This window comes from Calonectris borealis, chromosome 8 (assembly GCF_964195595.1).
Source record: "Calonectris borealis chromosome 8, bCalBor7.hap1.2, whole genome shotgun sequence".
NCBI lineage: Eukaryota > Metazoa > Chordata > Aves > Procellariiformes > Procellariidae > Calonectris > Calonectris borealis.
In genome coordinates, this window is record NC_134319.1 from 10,710,511 (window position 1) to 10,734,076 (window position 23,566).

At 52.1% G+C, this 23,566-nt stretch overlaps 2 protein-coding genes across 2 annotated transcripts; one reads left to right on the forward strand and one right to left on the reverse strand.

The window, feature by feature from the left end:
- Positions 1–7,977: 7,977 nt before the first annotated feature.
- On the forward strand, positions 7,978–17,903 carry LOC142084819 (vitamin D3 hydroxylase-associated protein-like). Its single transcript, XM_075155844.1, has 15 exons — positions 7,978–8,187; positions 9,561–9,674; positions 10,015–10,158; positions 11,122–11,255; positions 11,644–11,850; positions 12,303–12,343; positions 12,560–12,684; positions 13,317–13,442; positions 14,275–14,372; positions 14,542–14,641; positions 15,509–15,552; positions 16,023–16,062; positions 16,526–16,634; positions 16,975–17,120; positions 17,778–17,903. The coding sequence occupies exons 1-15, from the start codon at positions 7,978–7,980 to the stop codon at positions 17,901–17,903; spliced, it is 1,764 nt and encodes a 587-aa protein (XP_075011945.1).
- A 1,037-nt stretch (positions 17,904–18,940) lies between these two features.
- Positions 18,941–22,844, reverse strand: NSUN4 (NOP2/Sun RNA methyltransferase 4). The gene is made up of 6 exons (XM_075155846.1): positions 22,728–22,844; positions 21,613–22,019; positions 21,296–21,450; positions 20,978–21,132; positions 20,162–20,286; positions 18,941–19,364 (listed from the first exon to the last, which is right to left on the reverse strand). The coding sequence occupies exons 1-6, from the start codon at positions 22,833–22,835 to the stop codon at positions 19,091–19,093; spliced, it is 1,224 nt and encodes a 407-aa protein (XP_075011947.1). The 5' UTR covers positions 22,836–22,844; the 3' UTR covers positions 18,941–19,090.
- Between the last annotated feature and the right edge of the window lie 722 nt (positions 22,845–23,566).

Sequence of the window (23,566 nt, forward strand, 5' to 3'; positions counted from 1 at the left end):
TCTTCCTGTAACGTCAAAAGGCAGCATTCTCTCTTGTGCCTCCCCAGGTGCTCTGGTGCTCTGACTCAGCACCATGCTTAACTTTTGCAGGCGGTGGAAGGAGCCGTGGGGCTGCCGGTAGCCGTCCAATGCGTGGCTCTGCCGCGACAGGAGGAACTGTGCCTTCACTTCATGAAGGAGGTGGAGACACTTGCCCATGGCACGAAGAGAGGTGTGTGATTTCTGGGAACCTGCCTTCACTATGATGACTTTTCATTCCCCGCCCTTCACTCCAGCCGCCTTTCACCTGATGCACAACCTGCAGACGCTGAACCACTGTTTCAATCAGCTGGCAATAAATGCTGTTTAAAAATAGTCAGCAAAAATCTCATTTCTGTCCAAATTGTCCTTCTTTGTTAGAGTTGAACTGAGTCAAAAAGCAAAAGAAAGGAATGAGAGTTAACGCTGGACCAAAGGAGTCCAGTAACTATAGCGTAATGATATCTGTTGGAGACCAAAGAGCTGTTTACCCCAATATTTTACTTCCAACAGTGGGCAGGAGCAGATGTTTGTGGGAGAGCACAACCTGGTAAGTGCAGGATTCCCCCTCTGGCTGTGCCATTGGTTGGCTAAGAGACTTTTTGGCAAAGACTTGCAGTCAGCCCATCATTTTTAACAGCTGCCAAGAAAGTTCTCCTTCATGAACTTGGTGGGCCCCTTCCTGAATTCATCTACTCTCTTGGTCTCCACACCATCCAGTGGCAGTGGGCTCTGCAGTTTAATTGTGCAGTGAGTAGTTGTCACGAATGAGTGGTTTAGAGGCCGCTTAAAGAATGACTGTCAAAGGTATTAGCAAAAAGTGATTTTAATAGAAGTTTATAAAAGTGCGACTTAACAGAGTTCAATGGCAAGGTTCGCTCTGTCACTTACTACATGGATGAAGCATACAAAGGAAAATCAAGTTAGAATTGAGCTGGAATGATTTATACAGAGATCGAGGATAGAAAAGGGTAAGGGAGACCCTCCCGTTGAGTCACGAGGTTCAGAGTAGACCCCCTTGCTTTCTAAACTCCTGATGGAGCTTAAGTGTGGCTGGATCCATCCTAGTCCCAGTCTTGGTCAATGGTTTATGTCTAAGGGATTACATGAGTTTAACAGCAGTCTAAGGTTCATTCACAGTTTATGGTGGATCACAGGATTTTAGCAACACTTAATCATTGACTAATTTAACATTTACAAAGTAAGTTATTAGACTCTACTACAATCACAACAGTGACTTAATTACAGAGTTGAGATGGTAATATTTATACTATACTTGCTAGCGGGTACCTCCATCAATACACACACACAAAGATAGGTAGATATTCAAAGGTATACCTGTTAAAAATTCCCCTCGAGCCCAGTGAAATATTCATGTCAAATGTCTCGGCATTTCTCAGTGGGCGAGGGGTTGAGCCTCAAGGAGTGTTTCAGCCCAGGTCCCGTCGTCAGTCGGCGACGGTCCTCTGAATATCGCAAACTGGAGAGTTCGCGAGCTCTGAGAGGCGACCCACTGGGAGGGAGATGCTGGTCGCAGCCCACTGCGGTCCAGGAGAGCTCCAAGGGCCTTCCTTAGGACCGCTGTGGATAGGGTCGCAAGATGATTGCCTTTAGTCAGCCGTAAATTTCCTGGCAGCAGTCCGAGTGGGTAGTTACTAGAATTCTCAAGATTCCAGTAACAATAGTACCATTCCACTCGAGCTACGATCCAGATAAGGGCGTAAGGATGACGAATTATCCCCGCTCTCGTTCCCCACCTTGGCCAGGCAACAGGAGCTTCTGGTGTGGTGAGTGCCATTCCCCACCTCAGCCGTGCAAGCGTTTCTGGTACGGTCGAGGGACGCTGAACGCCAGACCCACTACACGAAGGCCAGGGCCTAACGGGAATTCCTGAGGTCGTAGAGCGGCCCAGGAGAGGGGGGAAATGCACCACCACCATAGTGGAAAGCTTAATTTTCTTTGTTTAAGCACAAGCTGTGAGAAATGGTAACTCCTGTTCCTCATCGTTTCTTCCAGTTAAGCAATGGGAAAAGAAGGTTAGGGATTTTTTATTGCCTATAAGCACTTGAGGGAAAACCGAGTGTAAGCATTTCTGTGGCTACGTTTAGACCATTTGCACTGTCTGGTGCTTCCAACCTCACTGTGACAATTGTGTGCTGCTTCTCGACCCGTCCCTCGCTCTCAAGGTGGAGGAAGAGGCTGGAAGGGAAGATGGGAGTGATGGAGGAGACCGAAATGCTTTGAATAAGCAAGTGTGCCTTGAAACAAGGCATCGACGTTAGCAATGACCCGTGCCTTCCCCAAGCCTGCGTATCTCTCCAGGCACCGGGGTTGGAGGCAGCATTTCCCCAACAAGAGGAGAGAGCCGCAGGGCCAAGGGGTGACACCGCTCTCGTTATTTATCTGCCTCCCTGGGGCTGCGCGGGGATGCTGCCGTCATCCGGCTGCCTCGCGTGGTCCCAAGCAGGTCTGAGTCACGCAGTGAGTCCTGGCTCCTCAGCCTGACGCACCGTCCTCTGTTCAGCACTGAGCAGGGAGAAGGTCCACGGCACAGCCCTGCTCCCAGAAGATGCCTTGCCTCTGCAGGAGCCAGGGAGCTCCTGCCTGATGGGAGTCTGCCAAATGACCGTGACTATCTCAGGCCAGAAACAAAGGATTTTTAGCTGTCCTCTCGCAGGGAAGGTGGGAGCTCAACATTAAACAGGTAATCTGCCCAGGTGGTATTCCTGGCTAGATCTGAGCATGCACAGACCTTGTTTTGGAAGGAAAGGACAGTGTCCTTTGCTCGTGTATCCCTCCACGCCTTTGCAAGGCTGAATGAAGTGAAAGGGTCCTATTTCTAAAAGGAATTTCCCCATGCGTACTTGTGCTCTGCATTCCAGCTGCTCTTTGTGGGTGGCTCTGGAAGGGATTTACTGTTCCTCCTGCTCTCCCTCTCCTGCCTCCAGCCAGTCATTAGATCTTGGGATCCCACAGCGTTAGCTCCCAGGACCTAGCACCCGAAGGGAAGTTCTCACGATGATCCAGCAGATAGTGAAACAGAGTGCATGGGTGCTCTCAGCCCTGGTCTGCAGCTCAGCCAAAGCTCTCCTGGCACTGAAGTGGATGAGGTGGAGACATGTCTAGAAGAAGATGGATGAGGCGTAGGGGAAACAAGATACAGGTTTGGACCGGGTGTACGGATCTGTTCAGGAATTTAAAGAGCAGGTAAGTGCTTCAGCTTGGTAGAGAGCAAAGCACCTTCCTGAGTAAAACTCAGGGTCCTTCTCAAGACAGGTTGTCCATGATGTCAGTTGGCATTGATGCATAAATGTGGGGGAAATGTGGAGAGGGTGATGCTGAGAGAGGTCTGGTGAGCTCAGGCACTGAAACTCAAGGAGGGAAAGGCCTTTAGTAGGGCATAACTTTAGGTTTGCAGAAGAGTTCTTCCTCCGGACCTCCTCCAGGTTGGAGAGATGATGTCGGCTCCTTCCCACACCCACCAGCACAATGCCACTGTGTTACAAACCCTTCCGTGGCTCCTTCACCGTAAGCTGTTGGCTCAGGCTGTGCAGCCCTTGCAGACCTGCACGGTGTGTTTGCAGAGTGCTTGTCCAGCTGCCTGGCGCTGACCAAAGTCCGGGCTTTGGTCTATCGCAGAGATTTAGGTAGAAATGCTGCTTGGGCCAAAAGGGCTTTGTTTCTACTAGTTTATCTCATCTCAGCACAACATCTTGGCTGCGGTCTTTGCTTTGATCATTTTTCCTTCTTCCTCCTGATTTTAATAAGAATTTAAATCTGCTCTCCTCAACCCACATTTCATTCTGCGGCCAGATAAGTACCTGAGCAAGGTTGAGAGATTGAGTCATCAGACAATCCAGCTTCTTTATTTGGTTTTACTTTATTTTGCAGGGTTTTTTCTTTAGTTTGCAGGTTAGACTTTGTATAGTCACAACATCAGGAGCAAATAAAACTCTCTAGAAGAACTGATATCAGCAGAACATGAGTTGTTAGGACAGGCCATTTGGCCTCTTACAGTATCCGAAGCAAACAGAGCTCTCTGGTGTAACAGAAAGTGGCAGAGGGCATTAGGGACATGAACGGCCCCAGGATCCCAGACATTCATTTGAACAAGTTTCAAGGGAGGAGGTAGTTGAAGTAGCTAAAAGCAAATTTTTTAAAAATAGGTGAAATGAAACACCTTGACATAGCAAGGCTCATCCTTGAAACACAAAAATACAAGAATTAGGGTTGGTACATCTTTCACTCTGAAACAGCTGTTAGCTGCACAAATCCTCATCTCTCCAAGCATGGTCTCAATCTGCTCTTTTTTTTTTTTCCTTTTTTCTTTCTTTTTTTTTTTTCCTGTTACTGTTCTCCTACTTTGCACTCAAATCACCTGGCTTCCCCCCTGCCCTGCTTGCCCACGATGAGACCAGTGAAAAGCCCAACTTCCTGCTGTAAGCCTTGTGCCCAGCCATGGAGCAGCTGGGAACATCCCAGTCCTTCACCATCAGGGCGCTGAAGTCTCCGCTGTCACTCGGTGGGGACAGACCTGTGCAAGACACCAGGCATGGTGGAAGAAGTAGAAATGCTCCTGGACTTCTGGTGAAGAACTAACAGCTCTCTGCAGTATCTTTGCTGATGGTGTCTCTACCTTGCTGGAGAAGTTGTAAGTAGGATCCATACAACCCACCTGGCTATGGTAGGGCCCAAGGAAAAGAGTGAAATACCCACAAAAGTGGGAAAGATGTAGGGATGGTCAGAAGAGAAAGCAGCTCCTGCTGTCAGAGGTGTGAGGGTTGGTGTGGAAGGTTTCTCTCCCCATCCTATTGCAGTTTATTCAGGGAGAGCCAACAAGGGTCCTGGCTGAGCAACGCGAAAAAAGGGTTGATAGAAACAGACCCTCACCTCTCAACTGATGTTCTTGGTTGTTGGAGAGCAGTGGCAAGTTTCTTAGCAGCTGTTACGTTCTGTGAGTGTTGGTGGAGTTGGACTGGAATTGAGGAAAGTCTCATGCTTCTAATAGATATTCCAGGCTGAAATGAGTCAAAAACTGGAGAGTTCCCAGAAAACATTTATTCAGCCCTCTGAGTCAACTGGAACAACTTCTTCAGAGGGGACCAGCCCATTTCACTGTGATTTCAGCATTTTGTGAAATGTCTTTAAATTCTTTCAGAGCAGCATAGTTAACATATCTCGTTTTGTAAATTGTTTTGAAAAAGTGCATCAGAGTGTTTGATTCCAAAAACATGAACATAAGATACAACTGTCAGGTTTTATTCTTTGTCATTTTAATCGAAATGGAGTCAAAGCTGACTTAAAAATAATTATTACCAGTTTAGAGGGAAGACAGTTTAGTTATAGAAAATTTCTTTCAAAACCCAGCCTGCTTGAGAGCTGAAGGTGTTGGATGGAGGTGATGACAGTAAGTGAGTACAGTTTTGCCTTTGCAAGCAAAGCTGGTGCAGCTCTTGCTGGGGACAGGAGCGGACTCTCTGAGTTGGTCTAACTGCCTTTTTTCTGTGATGGTCCAAAGTGAGGGAGATGTTGTGGATGCCACAATGAAATCCTAGACCAGCTGCTACAGGCTGACTCTTCTTATGAAAAGGGTCTTAGCTTTCATCTTAACTCCACTGGTGAGTTTGACCTTGGATCTGGATCAATTCAGGCGAGAAAAACATTGCAAAAACATTGCACTTGGCCTTGGTTTAGTGCACACCAGTGCACCAGGGAGAAGTGAACGCTGACCTGTGAGTCAGGCAGGTCTGTCTCCTCACCTATGGACTTGAGATTTGACTTGGGACATCCCTTTGCTTCCCTGCCTCGGTTTCCCCATGGGGACAGTGGTCTCTTTCTCAGCAGACTTTTCTCCCAAGCACCCCTTGCTCCCCTTTGCCTAGATGTGGGTCCACACAAAGCCACCCACTGTGACCCAGCCCATACGCCTCCCTGTAGCTGCTCTTCTCCGTGGCAGGTACTCTTGGAGCCCTTCATATGCCTCTTGGAGTGCCTCAGCAGATCTACTCGGAGGGTGCAAAACAGGCTTGGATTTTGAAACCATCCCAGTCCTGAGGGTGGATTCAACCTTCACCCCCTCCAGTCACTGCCTACTGCCTGTGTCCCTGCTGCAGGCTGTGGTAGGAGCCACGGGGCTGCCGGTGGCCATGCCGTGCGTGGCCTTGCGGCGGCAGGAGGAGCCATACCTCCGGTTCTTGAAGGAGGTGGAGATGCTCGCACATTGATAGGGAAAAGGGCTTCCTCAGCAGCATCCGGCCACCTGGAAACGCAGCTGCTCCTGCTGATAAATCTGCCCTTTGAAACGCCAAGTCGGTCCGGATGCAGCTGGCTTTGTCTCCATTAAACATTTGCTGAGCGTCTAAAAGGCAGGATCAGAGCACGGGTCCCAGTGCGCAAGCGGATGTGGGAAGCCGATGCCCTGACGCTTCCCAGCACGGGGAGAAAGAAGTCCCACATCTGCTCAGCCCATCACAGAGGTCATGTTGCTGTCACATAGGTAAAGAGCCCACGTCTGCCTCGGGAAGCCCTTGCACAGATTCCCGGAGGCTGGGCGAGGGCTGGGTATTGCTGCGTGCTGACCCTGTCCACATGCGCCTTCCGGAGGCACCTGCTGCAGCCAGCACCATGGGGCAGGAGCAGGAGCTGGACGGGCTGCAGGCATGTCCCCATGCCGCTGCTCTCGTAAAACCAGCAGTGCCTTGGCTGAGGGGACATCGTCTGAGCAAGGGGGACACTGAAAAGGAACACAGTAAAAGGCCAGCTTAATTCGTTACCATATAGCTAATTGCTGTCAGCTCCAGACTGTTTCTTAGAGGATGCCAAAGCCAATTTTGTTCAGAGTCCTTCATAGATTTCCCCAGTTAAGAACAAAGAGAAGGACATTCCTTACGGACACAAACTGTTACAACAGAAAACAACAGTGAACTCTTATAACCACTAAGAATGGATACGACAATGGATGAAAAATGAAGCATTAGAGGACTACCTAGCCCTGATGGGAGAAGGCTCTTCACCTTCCGTTCCATACCCAGTTCCACACTCTGTTGGAGCAGGATCAGGTTCTGGGCCTCTTACCATCAAGTGCAACCTTGCAAAGTTTTGTAATGCACAATCTAGCTGCCCAAAACCTTTTTCAAGGTGGGACCCGTAGGAGGACCAAACCAGCAGAGATCACAGACAGACCATGGCATTTGTTTGGTGGCTGGGTTGTTGCCTTCAGCTCAGTGCATGGTTCTTGTGTGCTTGTAGCAAGAGGCATCTGTGCTGGAAAGACCTCAGACACTAGCTGTCCCAATGTCTGTTGGAAACAGTTTGCTTCTGGCCTTCAACCCTGTGGGATTTTCCACTTGTAACGCAATACCAGCGTGCTCCGCCGTGGGGTGGAACAGCCTCTCCTTCTGGTGCATGCAGACACCGTGGCAGTGCTGAGCCCTATCCCACAGGCCTCCTGAAGCAGCCTCTGGCCACCATGGGAGCAGCATAGGCTAAGGGTTTTGGTGAGCGAGTGAGTACCCCCCACATCCTCTCGTCATACCATTCTCCATCCCCGTGCAGGGAAGTCTTGTGATGTCAAGCTGGTTTTTTTCCCCTTTTCCCATTGTCCCCTCAGGCTGCGCAGGAAATAGGAGAGCAGCTATTTCCTTGCTTCTTTTGTTCAGCGGATCCCACAGCCCTTCCTCCCTAGCGGAGAACTTCCCGCAGTCCAGAAAGCCCCTGTAGACCCGACACCCCAAGGTTCACTGGCCGAACTTTACCTTTTCCATTTCCTGGTCAATCATTCCCCACTGCACGCTCCACTGAAGGCGGCTTTGCAGAGGTCAGCTTTGGACTTACAAACTATTCACTGACCCAAGGCAGGGGTGCTGGGAGGAGGGACAGGTCTGGGGAGGCAGGGAAGGTCTGCTGCTCCTCCCTTGCTTTTCTTTCTCACTCCATCCCCGGAGATCAGAAAGCCACGCTATGATCCAGCAACAGCTGAGACAGCTCCTGCCAGAGAGGGAGGTGGATCCTTCTGCTGCCCTCGCCCTGCTCTGCAGCTCGGCGGCAGCTGTGGTGGTCTGGAAATGGCTGGGAAAAAAGCAGATCCAGAAGAAAATGGAAGAGGCTCGGAGTACCCGGGATGAGGGTGTGAAGAAAATGGCAAAGGCTGTCCAGCAGTTCAGGGAGCAGGTAACCCATCCTTCTGGGAGGTCTGAGTCCCACCGGGGTGTCTGCTGATGTTATTCTTCAGCTCCTCCTTCCAGTTCATGCCTCCATAGCTTTTATAATGAGGAATCCAGGGGAGATGTGGCAGCAGCCCTCAACAAGAGGAAAGGCTGCCTTGGGAGGAACGGAGATCGCTGCTCTCCTCAAGCTGGATGAGATGCAGTGGGAGTCTACAGCCAGGGAGATGTGAGTTACTCACTGGGAAGAGGTTTTGGACAACACAGGTGATGAAGCACTGGACCTTGACTGATCCAAAACCCAGTTCTTTTGGGATGTAGAAATGTCTCTTGCCTCTATGGGTAGAAGCAAGAAAACTTTTTCCTCTTCATAACTCTAAGTTTACACATCTGTCCACACCTCTATATCGTTGTCTCTAAAACCTGGCTTTTGGATGGCTTTTGGAGAGTCTTCAAAAGAGCTTTCACTAGGGTTCCCAGCAAGTGAGACCTCCTGGCCCAGCAGGCTGCCCAGATGATGCTTGGCCTAACTTAACACTAAAGAAGCACAGGGCATTCAGTGTCCCCTGGGAGCAACCAAGACATGACATGGGAACAAATGAGGCAGGCACTCAACCAGCATGGATGTGGCCCTGAATTCCTACTGCAACACTGATTTCTAACCACCTTTCCTTCCTGCTCCATTCACTTCTGAGTAGGTACTGGTTAAACTAGCTCGTGCTTACATAGGTAACGTACCTGGAGAGAAAGCATACCAGCTACAAGTGATACATATCTTTACAACCTTTTTTCTTAAATATATATATCTATAAATATGATATAAAACCTTAAAAAAAGCTGGTGGCACTGAGAACTGCCAGTCGTCTTCATCCGAGTATAGCTTACCCACCTGTGAGTCCTTACTGACCTCTTTGCAGTTTGCTGGGCTTCAGCTATTAGATATTTGTCCTCAGACCAGGCTGACCCACACTGCCTGTACCCATTCTGAGTGGTGAGGGGCCAGCCTGAGACTTGTGTGCAAGGACTTTAGTACCTTCTGCCCAGGATGGTGTTTGCTCAGCTGAGATTACCTCTTAGTCAGTGGGTAAGTCCCACAGTGCCAGGAGGAAGGCTCTGATGTGAGGCATTGCCTTGTCCTCTGCTGCAGTGGATGCGTGAAGCTCTTCTACACCTTCAGGCTCCTGTCTTTGCATCATGTTCATGACATCCAAACTCGGGATGAAACATTCAGCAGCTCAAGGTCTGGACCCCCACATGCAGGGTCCACCTTTCCAGCAAGCTCTGTTGATAATGTTGGCAAAACTTAAGAGACTTATCCTCTCTGAGCCACAGGGTAACTGGAGCTGCTGCCCTGGCACCTCCTTCCTCTTCCCCTTGCAGGTCCCCAGTGTCCAGACGGACGCCATCCTGTCCCTGCCCCTGCTGGAACTCACTGGGAGACTGCAGGAAGGGTCTCTGTCCCCCAAGACTGTCCTCTACACCTACTTAGAGAAGGTGAGTGTCTGTCTGCAGCGTGATGGGCAAATCACTTATGTTCTCCATGCCTCGGTGTGTGGTCTGGTGGCTGAGAAGACTTGTTGGAGCTGGTGCTTATGACAAGTCTTTAATATAGCAGATATCAGGAGAAAGATACGAAAAGGCAGGAATCTCTCTGTCTCCTGGGTCAGACCCATCACTGGACAGTCCTTTGAGATGGCTTGAGCTGGGATGCTCTGGGGAGGGGGCTACCATTCATGCCAAGCCACTTGTTTTGAAGATCCAGGTAGCTACTGAATGCAGCTGTGTAACGATGCTGTTCTAAACTAACACCTATTCCTCCACGTGTCCGGCAAAGGCCCTGGAAGTGACCCAGCAGACAAACTGCTTGCGACATTTTATCCCAGAGTGTGAGGAGCAGCTCCAGGAAATACAACAGCAGAGGGAGAAAGGGCTGCTCTATGGCATCCCCGTCAGCATCAAGGATCACATTGGCCACAAGGTGCGTCTCTTTGTGCCTGTGAAGTGTCCCATTGTAAGCTGGGCTGGGTGGTGAAGGGGTGGCACACAGACAATGGGGAAAGGGGCCTGATCCCTCCCTGCTTACACCATGGGAAGCCTGGCTGGGTCTGAGGCTGTGGTCCCACATCTCATTGCAGCTGCAACCCCGGCAGTTAGAAGCCTCCATCAACAAAAAAAACAGGGGTGAATAGTTATACACCCAAATGATTTCTTCTCTGATACGTGAGACAGCACAGGCTGTCGTTTGGGCTACATGGTCGTTTGGGCCATAACTCAGACTTCTGCTCAGAGGTTTGCAGTATCAGGGATGAGAACATGGCCCAGCTTCTAGAAAGTCATTAGTAGCAGGAACCGTTAACCTCGAATCCCTGTTGTGCTGTAGCCTGGCCGCTGAGCCCCTTAGCAAAGAGCCTGTGCATGGCACACACCAGGGACCCCCTCACAAACAAGTCCTGATGAGGATTGACCACACACTCCTGAGCTGAATTTGTTAGGCAGTCTCCTCCTTGTTGACTTACCAACACAGTTAAGAGGGCTCCAAGCCCAAAGCAAGCCCCAAACACCAAGGCTAACTGAAAAAGGATCAGACTGTATTTGCCTGGGATGTATATTCTCTCCCTGAACATCCTAGTGGCTTCAGTTGGACAGCAGGACACTGGGTTTGATCCTGAGCTAGTGCACCTATGGAGCTGCATCTGGGTCGGGGAGAGAAATAGCATGGAAAAGAGCAAGGACAGCTTCAGGAGAAGCCTTAACCCTATAAGTGCTTGGCAGCCCTCTGCCAAGGATGGAAGGTGAGGGGGTCCTTGGCCCTTCATGCAAGGGCTTGTAAGGGAATGGGTTAGTACCCGCCCCACCCCCCCAGAAGGGACACCAGATCATCCCTCCAAAACTGCAGGAGAACTGCACTGACCACGACTGTTGTCACTTCTCCTCTCTGCAGGGGCATCTGTCAACCTGTGGGCTTGTGCAATGCCTGGGCACTCCGGTGCAGGAGGACAGCGTCCTAGTCAAGGTTTTGAAGAGACAAGGGGCCATCCCATTCGCAATGACCAACGTGCCGCAGTCCCTCTTCAAGTAACATACATCATTAGAAGTCTTTCTTCTGGTTGTGCTCCTGAAGCTAAAACCCAGCCTGTAGATCCTGGGACAGGCTCCTTCCTGTCTCCTGAGATGTTGCCTGGATGAGTCCCTCTTCCATCAGCTGCCAACAGTCTCAGTTCAACTGAAAATAGCTTTCAGATAAGAAAGAGGAAAAAAACCTACCATGACATAAGAGAAATCAAGTGCACTTGTGCATGGGAGGGAGAGCGGAGGCTCATGGGAATGAGCTGTGTCCTGAGGGATTTACGGGATGGAAGGATGGGGTTGGCTATGCCACATAAGCTCACTGCAAGGGAGAGCCAACAAACTCAGGGCATTAAGCTCTTCCTGATAGCCTGCTTGCTGGTTTTCTTCTCCCCAGCTACGACTGCAGCAATCCCATCTTCGGCCAGACCTTGAACCCCTTCAACCACCAGAAGAGCCCCGGGGGCTCCTCGGGAGGGGAGGGAGCTCTGATCGCAGGGGGAGGCTCCATCCTGGGCATCGGCTCAGACATCGGTGGCAGCATCCGCCTGCCGTCCAGCTTCTGCGGGCTGTGTGGGCTCAAACCCACGGCCGAAAGGCTCAGGTAGGTTCTGGGGTCTGCCCTTCCCACCCTGCAAGGTCAAACTCAGCAGAAGAGGCAAAGTAGCCAGTGAGTACTTGGGGGGAAAAAAGAGGACAGTTTCTTAAAGGCTGGCTTGCTTTGCTCAAAACCTCTCCCGGTGTTGTTAGGTTTTGTGGGGAAATGGCCGTGTTTTCATTGTAAATCTGGCCTGCAGTTAAAAAGGAAAAGGAAAACAGTTAAATAATGCCAAAATGGAACATTTTTGGTTAAACCAAAACTAAAATTTGTTGGGGTTTACTTTTTGTTTTCATTTTGACCAAAATTTTAGGTTTCACATGACTCAAATCAAATACTTCTCATAATTTCCTTCAGGTTCGCGTCCTGAACTGAAGACCCCACTATGCTATTCAAACGCATTGGGAATATCTCACCATTACTGACATGACAATATACTTCTTTTTCTTTTCCCACAGCCTGTCCGGAGCGAGTGGCCCAGTCAATGGGATCCTGGCAGGTACATGAATTTCCAATTGCTTTTCTCTGTATGCTGTGAAGAGTCCTATGTCCTCCTCTAGACCAGAGGAAAGCCTGGAACAACCAAGATCTGTCCAGGGTCCACCTGAAACATCCCACCTCATTGCCTGATCATCCCTTGCAGCCAACGTGGCCATGCAGAGGGGTGGACCAGTGTGTTTGCTTAACATGGATGTTTGCTCTCGTCCCACTCCAGTTCCTTGCGCGCTGGGGCCGATGGCGAGGGACGTGGACAGCCTGGCCCTGTGCATGAAGGCACTGCTCTGCCAGGAGATGTTCCAGCTGGACCCCACTGTGCCCCCCATCCCCTTCGATGAGGAGGTGAGTCCTTAAGTCAGCAAGCCCCGGTTCTTTTGAGGGTGCTGCACGCTCAATGTATGCATTCTTTAAGGGTCCAGTTATCTTTACAGTACTGGTTTCCAGTAACTTGTTAGCTCTCTTTGAGAGCACAATTCATAATTATTAGAAAAAAATAGGTTAAGAAGTAGTTGTCCTTTCTGCATTCTCAGCAGATTTATCAGATTGAGAGACATCAGAAAAGAGTGGGGAGGAAGTGCAACACCAGGAGCAAAAAGCTGGAGATTTTTAGGGGAAGATGAGACAGGATTAGAAACTCCTGCAGCAAATCTCTTGACTGAGGACATTTCCTTTCCCTCTGCAGCAGATAATTTCAAGAGGTTTTTCCACCTCTGTCCTTTGTAGCAATGGTTGAATCTACTGGTCTCGAGTGGCTGTGCTCTATCTGGAGGGAGGGATGAAGGGGAGGCTGGAGAAAAAGGCAGGGGTGGACATTTGGAAAGGGTAACCGATGGAAACTATAAGCAGCAAACCAGAAAATTAGTTACTCCCTAACATCTGGAGCTTTTATCCCCTTCTGCAGTGGCCTTCAGCATGGGGGCAGTCCTAGCCCCCAGCAGGGTTGGAAATGCTTAACTGGTGGCTCTTTGCTCCAGGTGTACTCCAGCCCTGCTCCCCTGCGGGTCGGGTACTACGACACGGACGGCTACTTCCCGCTGCCCCCTTGCATGCGGCGGGCGGTGCGGGAAACCAGGGGGGCTCTGCAGGCAGCCGGGCACCAGGTGAGCACAACCACCCCGCGCTCTGCTCCCCAGGGTGTCCCCAGCTTTGCTCCTCGCTGCTAAAATCACCCTTCAGAGACCAGACATAGCCCCCAAGCCCAGTTGTGGGATAAAGGACCTACCAGAGGTACGGGATTAAGTTACTACAGCCGCATAGCACAATGCAGACACACGCCTACCCGGGGTAGCAGCGCGTCTCATGGGGAACCAGCACTAGCAATTAGCAGGCTTGAACCTTCAAGGGGCCAGGGGTGTAATGAATCCACCTCTGATCTGGTGGTCCCCACAAATGCAGCATCCATAAAGTGCTGCATTTGACTCTGGAAGGTTGCCCCGGCATTTTCTGGGGCTGGTGTTCCCCAGCAGGGCTCTGAGAGGTGTTTTTGCCCTTCCTCCCGAATGTCCGTGGAGAATTCTGTCCTTCCTGGACCACCGAGGGAAAAGGACCATGGGACACGGGATAGGAAACACCTTTCTCTCCCTGTGGAAACATGCTAGTGGTGCTCTTCATAGCAAAGTGAGTCCACGTCTGAACAGGTGTGGATTCTGCTGGGACAGGCAGGAAACCAGTGCAGTTTCTAGCTCAGTGACTGCCTGGAGCAGGATGGAGGAGGAAACAGCTCTGGAGAGATCTCAGAGCTGAGCCAAATGGCCGTCAGGAAGGAATAATCCCACGGGGAGATGCCTGGGCTGGTAAAGGGTTGAACCGGGGCCTCCGTTGGCGTGTGGCGCCCAGGGAGGTGCTGCTGTGCTTTTGAGGTATATCCACAGCCAGACCTTGGAAATTATTCACATCCCCAGGCTGCCACATAATCTTGTGTTTTTGGTGCAGCTGGTGCCCTTTTCTCCACCTCGGATCCCCTATGTCATGACTGAACTCTTTTTGAAGACTTTTTTTGCTGATGGAGGCCGTGCTTGGTTGGACGTGTTGTAAGTAGGAGCTCTCTGGCAGCAATGCTGTAAAACACCTCCATCCCCACGCCCACAACGCACAGGCGAAACGACCTCATCTCTCCCACCCCAAACAGGAGATACTCAGGTTTCTGAGAAAGGGCAAACAGCTTCTCTGGCGTGATCCTCTCCTCTTCTCATCTCTCAGCACAGGAGATATTGTAGATCCAAGCTTGAAACCACAGGTGAATTGCTGCAAGATCCCGAGGCTGGGGAAGAAGCTGCTGGCTCTGATTCTTAAACCTCTGGTGAGTCCCTGGCCTCAGGCTCAAAGCAAAGCGGTGTCAGCAAAGCCTTGAGATGCTTGAAAGCGTGATGGTACTGAGAGGCACCTTTAACTAGAAACACTGGGATTTCAGGCCAAGGCACATGCTACCACAATGGAAGGTCTTTTCTAGACCCTTGCTGGGATTTATCCAGTGCAAAGGGACATGAGAGAAGGACCAGCCAGGAGCTGTAAAAGAATAATGCAGAGCCCACAGCAAGTCGTTCTTCAAATGCTAGACCTAGTGGTGCCCAGTTTCCTACAGATTCATGCATTGGGATTACTGCACCGGGGGAATCAAGTTTGAAGCTCTAGCCCTGTGTTGGAGGCCTCCCAAAGATCACATCTTCCTGGGGACTTCTGGTGATTAATAAGGGCTGGTCCTCACTGGAGCCCTTTCACCAGATGAGCATCATTTGTAGGGCTTCTTTCCTCCATCCACCATTTTCTCTGTCTCTCTGCCCAGTTGGGTTGTTCTCAGCTGACAGGATCAAAAAGGTGGCAGTGAGTGGGAGGCAACTAAAGTGCTTGTAGAGGTCTTGTTTCTGTGAGATACCGAGCTAAAAAATATTTGATTTATCAAAAATAATAAAAGGCGACTTGGTTCAAGTCACTGCATTCTTCTGTGAGCAGGAAATATCGGGCTGTAAGAAACAAAGTGGGAACCAACAACCAGAAGTTGGAAGCACAGTAAAATCAGAACCACGAGGAGCATTTTTAATCATCATCATTCACCCTCAGTGCAGCACCCCCAGGGACGGAGGCAGGATGGGACCGCGGGTTTCCCGGGATGGCACAAATTACTGCACTCCCATGGCATGTCCCTAACAGGAACCTCTTGCCTTTCCAGTTTCCCCGCCTGGCTGACTACCTGAGCGCCTTGGGTGGAATGAGGTAAGAAGGCATCGTCCCAGGGATGTCCATGAAAATGAACGGTACCTTCTCCTCTACGTGTCCATGGTGAGGGGGGGATTGGATTCACAACAGGCTCTGACCTGCTCTCTGCAGGGGCTGTCCCTCCATCCTGGACGTGGCTTCAGCCTTTAGGAAGACATCTCCCCAGTGTTGCACTGCCCCTCGCGTTATCCTGAAAGGATCGAGGGACTTGGATGGATAAGGTCATACCTGAAGCCTGTGGCAGAGACGAGCACTAAATCCAGGCTCACAAGAGAAACCTTCTCTCTAGTATTTCCAGACATTTGTTGTTAATTGCTTGGCCAAATGCCAAAGGAAAGTTTAGACAAATTGTGAAAGATGTATTAAGTAATCGCTAAAATCACCGGCGCTTATCAACCTGGAGGATTATTTAAGCAATTCCTCCTCCTCTTAAAGCTTAAAAATGTTGCTACGATTTCCACTTGCAGGTCAGTGAAGGAGATGTGGAATCATCACCATCAAATACAGGTATGTTTCGAGGACTTTTCTCTCTGGCATCATGCTACAAGTTGAGGCTTTATGGCAAGTGCCAGGTCAGAGGGTCATCAGTCAGGAAAGGGGTTGTGCAGGGGGGTGCAGGGAGGAGACGAGACGGAGGGAAAGGCACAAAAGAGAGAGAGGAATGGGGTAGATGGGCTTTTGGGTCAACCCAGCCAAAGCTTTATTGGTTGTCCACAGTGCTCATGCCCAAATGCCCATGTTTGATGGTCCCAGCACAATGAAGGCTCTCCTGGGAGTAGGGACGGCTAAAGAGGGACCTTTCCTGGCCAGTCTGGCCACATGCTGTGGAGGCAGACCTGCTGCTTCCCTCGAGCACAGCTGCCTGCAGCTGCCTCCTTGGCCATGCCAGAGCCTGGTGCATGCCCTGGAGAAGCCGAGATGCTCCAGGTATGGACGCGGCCTCCATGTCATCTCTCCTCTCTTCCCCAAGGTGTACCGCACCGAGTTCATCGCCCAGTGGAGGGAACTCCAGCTGGACGTTGTGCTGTGCCCTGTCCTGGGGCCTGCCTTCACCACGGGATACCCCGGGAAACTCCTCAGTAAGTGAGTCTGGGACCTTCCCGGTCACAGTGGTTGAGATTGGACAGAAATGTCCACTATCGTGGAGCTTCACCATCCACCTAAGCATTTTATGGGCATTAGGAAGAAAAAATAACTACCATAAAGCTATTTGAGCAGATGGAGACAGACACGTGGATGAAGTCATCTGATGGCAGCTGTTTCTTGCAGTAGAACTTGGACCTGCACGTGACTAGCTCTGTGCAATCTCTCCTCCCAGCAGTAGCTGGTTCTCAGGGGCTGTGGTGAACACGTAATGTGTAAGTTTTAAGGAAGACAGGAGGCTGTGACTACCTGCATTTTCTCTTCTGCTTCTCTCAGCTGCCATCTCCTCCACGATGTTGTACAATGTCTTGAACTTCCCTGCTGGGGTTGTACCTGTCAGCACGGTGACAGAAGCCGATGAGGAAGAGCTAAAGCTTTACCAAGGATGCTCTGATGACCCCTGGGACCAGACGCTGAAAGAGGTATGCAACATGGAAAGTGGTGGAGCAGAGACTGCTGATGGATGTTCAAGTAATGGTTTCACTGAACAGGGGCTCCTAAATGTCTCCATCTCTATGGGCACAGTGCAAAAAAAAAAATTCACCTCTTCTTTATATACTCCTTGCAAATCCCTTTTCTCCCAAGCCCCAAAAAACGTAAGTCACTAAGCTTTTGGGGCACTGGGGGAGCACCCCCAGGCTGGATTATAGGCTGAAACCAGAAAGGAGCCATGCAGCAAGGCTTCTTTGAGTAGGTCCTTGTGACAGCCACAGCCCACAGCACTGCACTGCACTTTCCTCCTGCTCCGTGATGCCTTCACCAGGCCCAGGCTGTCAGCGGAGCGTGGATCAGGAATGAGGATGCTGAAGGAAAAGGGATCTGGCTGCAAGACAGCTCAAAGCAGAGCTGGCTGGGGGTGGGGGTGGGTATCTTAAACACGCTGCCCAAGATGGGGCAACCATTTCTATTGTGAGAACAGCAACAGCCTTCCCTCTGCCCCAGCACGCTAATGCTGCTTGAATGGCAGGGCTCAGCCTCCAACCTCCCCGCCCTCCGGGACGAGCCACGTGCCTAAACCAAGCTTCCAAAAGCTGCTGAGCCCCCCGGGTAACCCCTCACCACTTGTGCCCCCGCTGCAGGCCGTGGCAGGAGCCGTGGGGCTGCCCGTGGCCGTGCAGTGCGTGGCCTTGCCGTGGCGGGAGGAGCTGTGCCTCCGCTTGATGAAGGAGGTGGAGACCCTCAGCCGTGAGAAGACAGCGGCGTAGCCTCCGCGGTCCCACGCCTGCAGGGCCAGAGGCGAGGCGGAAGGGACAGCGCTGCACAACTTCTCTTTTGCAAAAAAAGATGACAGCGAGGAGGGAAGGAGGAAGGAAAAGCCATTTCCTGAGCCACCTCCTGGCCGCTAAGCACAGATCCTGTAAGATGCCATGCAGAGGGCAGGACTGGCTTATCCTGGGCTCTAATGATGGTAAATCTGTGAACTGCACCTTCCTGGAAGGATGGACACGGAGGGGGGTTCACCCTCACTTTCATCTACGCTGCCTCTTGCGGAAGCAGGGCGATGCTGAGAGAAAAGGATTACAACAGCTCACCCGTACTTTCTTGCTGGCTCTGGAGTAACTTCGTAGGGATGTAACTGTGGGCTGCCCTGTAAGGAATACAGCCATGTCTACCCTCCCCATCACGGTATTTTGCTCACAAAAATAAAAATGTAGCTATTAAGCAACTCTTATCACAAGCCCAGTAACCCTTCACTGATGGCTATGATTAGATGAATGCACAGTTACTACTCTAAATCATACCCACACCTTCCCACTGGACATTAAATGGCATCTAGCATGGGAGTGTTCACACCCTCCCTCCCAGCCACAGCTTTCCTGTCCGTGAGGGATGGCAACAGTCACTGGCCTTTCCACAGCACCAAGCTCTTTCCACCACCACACCTCAAGCATCTCAAGCACATTTCCAACCTCACAGCACGGGCATTCTTAGGAATCTCTTATTTCAGGACCTCAGGCTGCTCTTTCCAAAGGTAGGAGATAAGCAGAGACAGATGCAACTCGATTATGCAGATAGTGAAGTCTGGAACAGAAAGGCTGAGATCCCCAGATGGTGTTTGATAACCCAAACCTGCTCACGTAGGATCAAAGCAGTCGGACAGGAGGGAGAGCAGCACCCACAAAGGCCATTTACCCTGTCCCAGGATGGATGGAAAACTCTGTCCCTCTGATAAGACCTCTCTCTCTCTTTCCTAGATTAAACACCTCAGTCTCAAACAGATAAATGTTCAGGAGACTCCACAGCAGGTCTTTCTCATTTATTCTCTATGTTTGCAATAAAAAAGCAGACTTCCTTTGGGACATTTTAAAAAGAAAAATAAATATAAAGTAGTTTTGCTTTCCCTGGAAATTCAGGGTATTTCCTGATAGCCAGACATAGTCTGTCACCCCTCCTACATCCGACGTAATTTGCAGAAATACATAGGTCCAAAGTTGGCTGTGAGGTGAGGTAGAACAAGCTCCCCCAGCCGGCCATCCGAGAAGAAGGAGAACGTGTCCTGGAAGAGCGTCCGAAAGTGGCTCAAGTCCTCAACGTGGATACTGATGTTAAACTGGGTTTCTGCAATTTCTACCGCCCTCTCGATCACACACTCATTCTGCAGCGGGGAGAGGGAGCACGTAGAATACACCACCTCTCCTCCCGGCTTGGTAGCGAGGATCCCAGCCCTGCAGGCAAGATGAACACGCACACCGTCACGGGAAGAAGAGGACTATGTGGGACACCAGCATTCCCACCCACAAAAATCGGGAAGCCAGCACGTAACTCGTAGGAGGTGAGAGAGAAACCTCCTTGAACTCCACAGGCTCAGCAGTCCCACTGTGTCACTGCAGCCTGAGGGCTGTTTTAGACCAGGGCAATACGGGTCAAATAGACGCTTAGGCTGATAAAGTACTTAACATGGGAGAGACGCCACTGGAGAGCAGCTGGAAGGAGTAATCCTGCACTCACCTCCAAGGGAATGGGGTAAGAGTACGTACAGGGGAAGAGGCTCTCGCAGCTCAAGCGCTGCCACGGGACTCTCTAATCTGTTCCCTTATTGCCCCAGCTCGCAGTCAGCCCATCCAGCCTTCCCAGCGAAATGGCCCAACAAAGCACCCCCACGTCCTCCCACCTGCTGGGAGATGTCGACACTCAGGAATCCTCCAGGGCTGACTGCCGGGACCCGGAAGATCATCAACACAAAAGGACCACGCTATACCCACCCTGTTCCTTACACCCTCCTCCCTACCTCCTATGGCTACTGCCGGGGACAGGAAGGACATTTGATCTGACCGAGAACATCTGCCCCTCCTTACACTTGTTATGATTTGATGTCCAACTATTGCCATTCCAGGAAACTACACACGGTTTCCACATTTTCCCAGTCAGGGACACACAAAGTAAGAAGAGGTTTCGGTGCTGGCCATGGAGAGCTGCTACCGTAACACAAATAGCACCAAAACACAGCATCGAGCTCCCTCACATCAGCAGCTGCAGCTGCAGCATGGGCAACAGCTGACGCTCCTTGGTTCGTCTCTTGTGGAAGATGTTGTTGTCCTCCTCCGTGACAGAGTGCCTGTCCGTCGTGCAGGGCACATCCACCAGGACCTGCAGCAGCAGAGGTCCTGCATCAGCCCTGCGCCCAGGTCAAGCCCAGCGAGTCTCCCAGCGCAGCCTGCCCCTTGCCCAGCTCCCACCCTTGCCACGCACCGAGCAGCTCTCGGTACCTTGCCTAGCTGATGCTGCCCGAGCGCAGGCGTGCACCCACGCTGAACTGTACTCATCTGGCTGCTTTTGCGTTTCGGGAACGTGCAGACACAGAAATGATGGATAACATCACGCTCTCACACGTGCCCTCCTTTAACGTTTCTATTCTGTGCGTCTTCCTCATAGGCGTTACTGCAGCACCTCTGGCTGCAACCACGCGCAGCCAGAGCTCCTGCAGCGACGCCTTCTGGAGTAACAAACCCAGCTCCTGCGGCTGGACATGGCTGAGAAACAAGAATCATCTAATCTTCACGTTTAACCCCTTCCAGGTGATGGATTAGAACAGGATTTTTAAGGGGCATTACACAGGTAAATAAAGGCACAACTCCGGATGCCATATGCACCAGATCCTGCAGGAAGGGTAAAGCAGGAGGAAATATTATTCCATATGTGGCTTAGTCTTCTCTCTTTCTCTGCGTTTGAGGTTATGGAAAACTATACAATTATACCGTAGGATAAGCTGCTGTCTTCCTCTGAAACAGGAGGAAAGTGAACTAGATGGGTTTATCTTCACCGGTTCCCAGACACCTACCTTATGGAAAGTGCCACCTTCCAGCTGCCCCCAGTCCCTTCCATCGCAGGACGTGACACTCACAGTTTCCCTGATTTCTTTGGGAAGGTAGCTACGGAGAATCTGGTACAGCCTCTTTGTCCGGGAAATGGAGACATCGTTGGCTGTCAGATGCCCTGAGAGGACAGAACAGGCACACTGGGAACGTCACTTGCAGAAACACAATTGATCCCCAACTCTTATAACCAGGAATGATTAACGGTCAGACATTAATGGGGACAGCACACTCTTCCAGCCCTGTTTTACGCACGGGGACACGGAACACCCACCCCCACTTACCACAAACCCCAGTCTGCAGCAGAGCCAGAGTCTTGCCACCCGGAGCTGCGCAGAGGTCGAGGACAAATTCATCCGGCTGCACGTTGAGCGCCAGGACGGGCAGGAGAGATGCTGCGTCCATGAGATAATAGTCGAGGAGCCCCAGAGCGTCCGGCCTGGAAATCACAAGTTTGCGTAATAAAAGCAAACGTGTGAGGGGAAAAGAAAACAGCAGCTGGAAGTGAGGATGGGGATGTACAGAAGCAGCGGGTGCTCACACACGTGCAGCCCCCGAGGCTGGCAACGACAGCGGGCGACCTGTCCCAGGCATGGCTCACCGTGCAGGGCGAAAGCGCGTGATGTCTCCCCTGGGGAAGGTGTAACACTTGATGTTGGAGCTGAGGGAGGCACGAAGCGGTGGTGACACCTCTGCCTGTATCACTGTCCTGCCCTCGCCAGACCCTTCCTGGGACCCGCTTTCCCCTCTCCCCGCTTCCTCCGCACCCCGCTGCGATCGCTGCATCCTTTTGGGGGCTTCGGAAACAAAATCGGTGGCATTCAGCAGCTCCAGCTCTTGCATGACGTGGTCAACAGGAGAGAAGTTGTTGAGGAGGGCACCGTACTTCTGCTCGCAGAGCAGGCCGGCGCGGACAGAGGGCCACAGGTCTTTCAGCTGCAGGCTGTAGCTCACGTCGAAGTGGTGCAGGGCCAGCCGCGTGGGCGGGATGCGGGGGGCCGTGGTAGCCTTGGGGGGAAAAAATGTCAGAGATGTTAAAAGACGAAATACCTCGACATCCCAGTGCCCCCCCCAGCCTCAACGTTTTTCCGGGAGAACGCAGCGCCGGGTTTTGTGCTGCCACAAGTCCCTGAGGCCTTTCTGCAGCCCCAGAAAGTGATTGTGCCCCTGACACCCATGGGCCGGTGGTCCCCTGGGGAGGGTTCAGGACCGGGAATGGCTGAATGGGGCTGGGGGCACAGGGTGGGCACGCGAGGAGGGGAACGGCTGTATACGGAGTGGTGTAACGGGGTGCAACGGGTGAGGGGGTGCCACAGGGTGCAATGAGAGGTGCAAGGGGAAATGAGGAGATTAGAGGGGTGCAATAGCAACGTAACTGCGGTGAAATGGGGAGGTCGAAGGGCTGCATAGGGTGCAACGAGGTGTGGAACGAGGACAGAAGAGGCATAAGGAAGGTGGGATGGGGGGGAGGGGAGACAGGAAGGGGTGCAGCGGAGGCATAATTGGGAAAGAGGCGACAGAAGGGAGGGGGCAGCGGGGGAACGGTCGAAAGAAGAGAAGAGGGGGGAGAAAGGGGGTGCGATGGGGTGCAGAAAGGCTAGCGGGGAGAAAAGAGGGGGTGCAACGCAGTACAAGGGGGGAAAGGGGGTGCGGGAGGGGAGGACAGGGCAGCCCCGGCGGCGGGGCCGGGCGGCCGCAGCGCGGGGACCCACTCACCCACTTCTCCTTGTACCGGTGCCGGCGCGGCCCCGGTGCCAGCCCCGGCGGCGGCCCCCGCCGCAGCAGCGCTGCCGCCACCCGCCCGCGGCCTCCCAGCGCCGCCATCACCCGCGCTCCGCCGCGGCGCCTTCCGGGGCGGGACCGGCCCCGCTCCGCCGCCGGCCCGGCCCCCTCCGGGCCCCGCTCCGCCCCCCGAGCGAGGAAGCCCCGCCCGGGTTCGCCGGGAGCGGGCGCGGAGGAAGCGCTGCGGGCGGGCGGGGCCCGGGTTCGGGCATCAGCTGCTGGAACGGGTCCAGCGACAAAACGGGCTCTGCGGTGGGGGGAACAACGGGGCAGCTGGGCCGCGCCCCCGCCCCGTGCCACAAAAACCCCAAAACTCCCGATAGTAACGTGCTACGGCTCCTCCTGTAAAGCTCCATTTCAGTCCACGAGGGATTAAACTTGAAATCCACCAGCAGAAGGATGGCGGACTGCTACGTAGATAAAGAACGGCCAAATTTAACAGGTGGTTTTCACCTTGAAGAGTAACTGAGAAAGGATTTGCTGCCCTGTGAAACATCAGTTTTCCTGCTACTAAACGTCCTACTCGGAAGAAAAACAGGCAGAGCTTGAACTTGACCCTTCCGCAGGCCAGTCCCAGGTCAGCAGAAGGGGCTGGTGACTCACCCAGAAGGGCTTTAGTTCCCCCCCAGGTGACCGTTCATGCCCTGCTCAGGGTTTGAGCAGGAGGAACCACCGTGCCCGTCTGCAGCCATGTGGCTGGTCACTGTGGGCAAGAAGGTGAAGCTAAACCTGGCCAGGAGGCTCTTCCAGCCACTGGCAGCCATAGGTGACAG

What these genes read in the sequence shown, in the direction of transcription:
- LOC142084819 (XM_075155844.1), top strand. Translation starts at nt 7,978, where the DNA reads ATGATCCAGCAACAGCTGAGACAGCTCCTGCCAGAGAGGGAGGTGGAT. An exon ending in GTGCCGCAGTCCCTCTTCAA is followed by an intron (nt 11,256 to 11,643) that starts GTAACATACATC and finishes TCTTCTCCCCAG; the next exon opens with CTACGACTGCAGCAATCCCA. An exon ending in ATCATCACCATCAAATACAG is followed by an intron (nt 16,063 to 16,525) that starts GTATGTTTCGAG and finishes CTCTTCCCCAAG; the next exon opens with GTGTACCGCACCGAGTTCAT.
- NSUN4 (XM_075155846.1), bottom strand. Translation starts at nt 22,835, where the DNA reads ATGGCGGCGCTGGGAGGCCGCGGGCGGGTGGCGGCAGCGCTGCTGCGG. An exon ending in ACCGGTACAAGGAGAAGTGG is followed by an intron (nt 22,020 to 22,727) that starts GTGAGTGGGTCC and finishes TTTCCCCCCAAG; the next exon opens with GCTACCACGGCCCCCCGCAT. An exon ending in CTGCAGCTGCAGCTGCTGAT is followed by an intron (nt 19,365 to 20,161) that starts GTGAGGGAGCTC and finishes TCTTGCCTGCAG; the next exon opens with GGCTGGGATCCTCGCTACCA.